Consider the following 5,000-nt stretch of genomic DNA (forward strand, 5'->3'; position numbering starts at 1 on the left):
TCGTTCGTTCTCTCTCTCTCTCTCTCTCTCTCTCTCTCTCTCTCTCTCTCTCTCGCTCGCTCGCTGTGTGTGTGTGTGTGTGTGTGTGTGTGTGTGTGTGTGTGTGTGTGTGTGTGTGTGTGCATACGCACGCGCTTCAGTCCAGTGAGATGAAAATTAATGATTATGTGTGTTTGCTGGGCCCAGAGTGATGACAAGCAGCTTTGAGGCTGTTTGGCTGCGGCGGCGGCGGGGGGGTGGTGGGGCACAACACAACATTGATAAAAACACAACTACAGCAAAGATTCGGTATGATCAATTAATGCGCCAGTAATGAAGACCATTACCACCCCTTAAAGGTCACATACAGACACACACAGACACACACAGACACACAGACACACACACACACACACACACACACACACAAACCCGCAAGCTATTTTGTTAAATAACAAAGCGACATGATTATATGATACTTATTCAGTGGCTTTTACGATGGCTTTGTGTGTGGGGGTGGGGGGGGGGGGTGGGGGGAAGGGGGGAGGAGGGGGATGTGGGGGGTGCGTGTGTGGGTGCGTGTGTGTAAAACAGGAAATGCACGTGCAAGGAAAGCACCTCTGTAGATATAAGTGATGCTCTGTACATTAAATGCATCCACCGCAGCATGTTGAAAATGCAGCATCTTTTTGACCATGTCCACCCCATCCCCCTCACCCACTGCCCCCCCCCCCCCACCCCCCCACCCCCCAAAAGGGGAAGAAAAAAAAAAGAAAAAGAAAGCTGTACAAGTTAGTTCCCATGTAGTCCTCAACCCTTAGCGAACCCAGAACCATAATTGTCCAGACAGTCCAATTGTGGGGGGGAGGTTTCTTTTACGCGCATGGCACCGAGAACGAGTTGATTGGTTGAACAGCCTACCACGTGACAAAGGCGACAAACCGTCTGAGGGTAATTGCTGACAATAATGGGTGTGTAGCGTTGTGGCGTTGTTAGTGTGTATGTGTGTGTGTGTGTGTGTGTGTGTGTGTGTGTGTGTGTGTGTGTGTGTGTGTGTGTGTGTGTGTGTGTGTGTGTGTGTGTGTGTGAAGGCCTTGACATTTGAATAACGGTTTACTACGTTGTTGAATACAGAGTAAAGAGACAGGGGGATGGAGAGAAAAACAAGAAAGAGAGAGAGAGAGAGAGAGAGAGAGAGAGAGAGAGAGACAGAGAGACAGAGAGAGAGACAGAGACAGAGAGACAGAGAGAGAGAGATTAGGGGAGGGAGAGAGGGAAGAGAGATAGAGAAATGGGGAATGAGAGGAAGTAAGAAATTAAGAAAGAAAGACAGAGAGATAGACAGTGGAACAGGACAAACTGTATCTCTGTTTCTGTCTGTCTTTCCGTCTCTCTCTCTCTCCTTCTCCCTCGATCCCTCCCTCCCTCCCCTTCTTTCTCTCTCTTCTCTCTGATGTCTGTGTCTCTCGCTCTCTCTTTTCCCGCCTCTCTCTCTCCCCCCCCCTCTCTCTCTCTCTCTCACTCCCACTTTCAACTTGGGAAGAAAGAAGGAAAAAGTGAAAAGAACTCAACAAGAACAGAGTCAATTGTTCAAATCTTCGCTCTTCGCATTAGTCCTGCCTCGTATTGAAGTGCTGACTTAAATCATTCACAACAACAGCTGTTGACGGTTGAGAGGGAGTGAGCCACCCAGCAAGTGATTGAACGAGCCAGCGAGGGAGAGAGAGAGAGAGAGAGAGAGAGAGAGAGAGAGAGAGAGAGAGAATGGGGAGAGGGAAGAGAGAGGGGAGTTCAGAGAGAGAGGAGAGAAAGCGGGAGAGAGGGGAGAACAGAGAGAAAGGTTATAGAGGGGAACGAGAGAGGGGAGGATAGAGAGAAAGGTTATAGAGGGGAATGAGAGAGGGGAGGATAGAGAGAAAGGTTATAGAGGGGAATGAGAGAGGGGCAGGATAGAGAGAAAGGTTATAGAGGGGAATGAGAGAGGGGAGAATAGAGAGAAAGGTTATAGAGGGGAATGAGAGAGGGTAGGATAGAGAGTAAGGTTATAGAGGGGAATGAGAGAGGGTAGGATAGAGAGAAAGGTTATAGAGGGGAATGAGAGAGGGGCAGAATAGAGAGAAAGGTTATAGAGGGGAATGAGAGAGGGGCAGAATAGAGAGTAAGGTTATAGAGGGGAATGAGAGATGGGAGGATAGAGAGAAAGGTTATAGAGGGGAATGAGAGAGGGGCAGAATAGAGAGAAAGGTTATAGAGGGGAATGAGAGAGGGGAGGATAGAGAGAAAGGTTATAGAGGGGAATGAGAGAGGGGAGGATAGAGAGAAAGGTTATAGAGGGGAATGAGAGAGGGGAGGATAGAGAGAAAGGTTATAGAGGGGAACGAGAGAGGGGAGGATAGAGAGAAAGGTTATAGAGGGGAATGAGAGAGGGGAGGATAGAGAGAAAGGTTATAGAGGGGAATGAGAGAGGGGAGAATAGAGAGAAAGGTTATAGAGGGGAATGAGAGAGGGGAGGATAGAGAGAAAGGTTATAGAGGGGAATGAGAGAGGGGAGGATAGAGAGAAAGGTTATAGAGGGGAATGAGAGAGGGGCAGAATAGAGAGAAAGGTTATAGAGGGGGATGAGAGAGGGGAGGATAGACATAAACAGAGAGAGAGTCAAATAGAGAAAGAGGGATGCACAGGGGGAGAGAGAGAGAGAGAGAGAGAGAGAGAGAGAGAGAGAGAGAGAGAGAGAGAGAGAGAGAGAGAGAGAGAGAGAGAGAGAGAGAGAGAGAGAGAGACTTTGACACTTTGACTCTTTACCGTCATTAGCTTAACAGCCCATGAGAGAGAGAGAGAGAGAGAGAGAGAGAGAGAGAGAGAGAGAGAGAGAGAGAGAGAGAGAGAGAGAGAGAGAGAGGTGAGAGAGGGGTGCAGACAGACATAGAGAGAGAGAGCAAAAGTAAGAGAGACAGAGACAGAAAAACAGAGACACAGAGACAGAAATACGGACAGTTGAACACCGGGTGACATTTATACCCTTCCATAAATAAATAAAGATTAAGAGTATGGCAGACGCCTGTAGAGTTTGTTTTTCTTTTAAGTTCGCACTCTGTTGCAAAAGGTTAAATAGCAGTGTGTACGATTTCGAACTATGTCACAACGTAATGTGTTAAGCTTCTTCAGCATACATCCAAATTAAGAGATAATTACATTAGGTATTAATTAAGGAGTTTTTATTTCTTCAAAACATAAGCTTTAATTTACACAACGTTTAGCGTTTAGTGCTTTGTAGTTCTCGGATTTTAAATTCATAATGTCTTGGGCGTGAAGTCCAACTGTCTAGCATTTATTATCTACTTGCACAAATATTCTACGATTCCATTGGCACATATCAAATTACATGTTTATCATTTTGTCCTTCGACTTTGAATGCCCAGCTTTTATTCATTTGCACTAAGATTTTATACGCTTTGCATTTTATCTTCTGGCACACAAGTATTCAGTGCATATATTTAACTATTTTGCAGTTTTGTTTTCAACCATTCACGCTTACTACTGCAAGCACAGGTCATGTGTAAAGTACTTTGCAATCCGTTCATAATATTGCAGCTAATATCTAATACACAACATTAAACGTGTTCTGTATCGCCTTTAATCGTTGACAGCTATGAATTAAAATACATTCCGCTTATAATTTTTTTTTCGCATATACAGTTCATTTCATGTTCCACGTTGGTTATTTTTTGTGATTTTTTATTTTTACTGTAGTGTCGTTCGATTTTCTCATGAATGACACAGGAAACGAATGATGAGCGCCCAACGGCAGCTGTCAGTAGGCTGTTCTCTGACCGAGGATAGGTGCTGTGCATGTATCCAGATCATCATCATCATCATCATCATCAGCAGCAGCAGCAGCAGCAGCAGCAGCAGCATCTCGACTTGCAAACAATTTATGAAAATACATCTGGTTTTGTGAAGTAGTCTTTAACTTTTTTTTTGAAGACTGTAGAGTCAACAACCCAGTCAGGACCACGTATGTCTAATCCATCTGTCAAGACAATTACCTGAACGTCCACGAGCATAGGTCTGGAAAATTGCCTCGCTACAGCACACAGTAGAAAAAAAAAAAAAAAAAAAAACGTGGCCAACGCACAACACGCTGTTTATCAAACGGATGCATACGAACCTCAGTTAACTCTCTCCATACGAACGGCGAAAGTGACGACGTTAACAACGTTTCACCCCAATTACCATCATCAAAATATTGCAGTCGGAAGGCTCTTATACTGAAGAGGTAAATGTTGACAAAGAAAACCACAATTCTGACGACGGGAGCTAAAGGTTGGGTCATTCAGACACCCACTGGACATCCGAGGGGTCTGTGTAGAGGGGAAGAGAGGACTGGCCGTACTGAGTGAGTTAACTTACTTTGACACCGTTGAAGGGAAGAGAAAGGGAGAGAAAGTGAAAGAGAGACAGAGGGATAGAAGGAGAGGGAGAGATAGAGGGGAGAAAAGAGAGAGAGAGAGAGAGAGAGAGAGAGAGAGAGAGAGAGAGAGAGAGAGAGACTGTGTGTGAGTGTGTGAGTGTCTGTGTGTCTGTCTTTGTGACTGATTCTGTGTCTGTCAGTGGGTGAGGGACAGAGAGAGTAAGAGAATGAGAGTAATAACGTGTGCGTGTGCGTGTGCATGTATGTGTGTGTGTGTGTGGGGGGGGGGGGGGGGGGCGGAGGGGACGGTATTGTGTGTGTATGTATGTATGTGTGTGTGTGTGTGTGTGTGAGAGAGAGAGAGAGAGAGAGAGAGAGAGAGAGAGAGAGAGAGAGATAAACGAGCAAAACAAAAACTAAACACACACACACACCCAACCCCAACCCCTTCTAGACACACACACACACACACACACACACACACACACACACCCCCACCCCCCACCCCCCCACCCCCACACACACACACACAACAATCACAAAACACAACACAACACAGCAAACCCCAAGCACCCTATACTGACCAACTCCAGAAGCCTGAGGAGCTCTG

The 5,000-nt window shown here is 45.9% G+C and overlaps 1 protein-coding gene across 1 annotated transcript in view; it reads right to left on the reverse strand.

The window, feature by feature from the left end:
* LOC143289179 (uncharacterized) overlaps nt 1–5,000 on the reverse strand; it is a 220,710-nt gene that overhangs the window by 180,915 nt on the left and 34,795 nt on the right. Inside the window, exon 2 of the mRNA XM_076598105.1 lies at nt 4,975–5,000. This exon is cut by the window's right edge and continues 978 nt beyond it. Within this exon, the coding sequence (XP_076454220.1) occupies nt 4,975–5,000 (26 nt within the window). The remainder of the gene's footprint in view (nt 1–4,974) is intronic.

This window comes from Babylonia areolata, chromosome 13 (assembly GCF_041734735.1).
Source record: "Babylonia areolata isolate BAREFJ2019XMU chromosome 13, ASM4173473v1, whole genome shotgun sequence".
Lineage (NCBI taxonomy): Eukaryota > Metazoa > Mollusca > Gastropoda > Neogastropoda > Buccinidae > Babylonia > Babylonia areolata.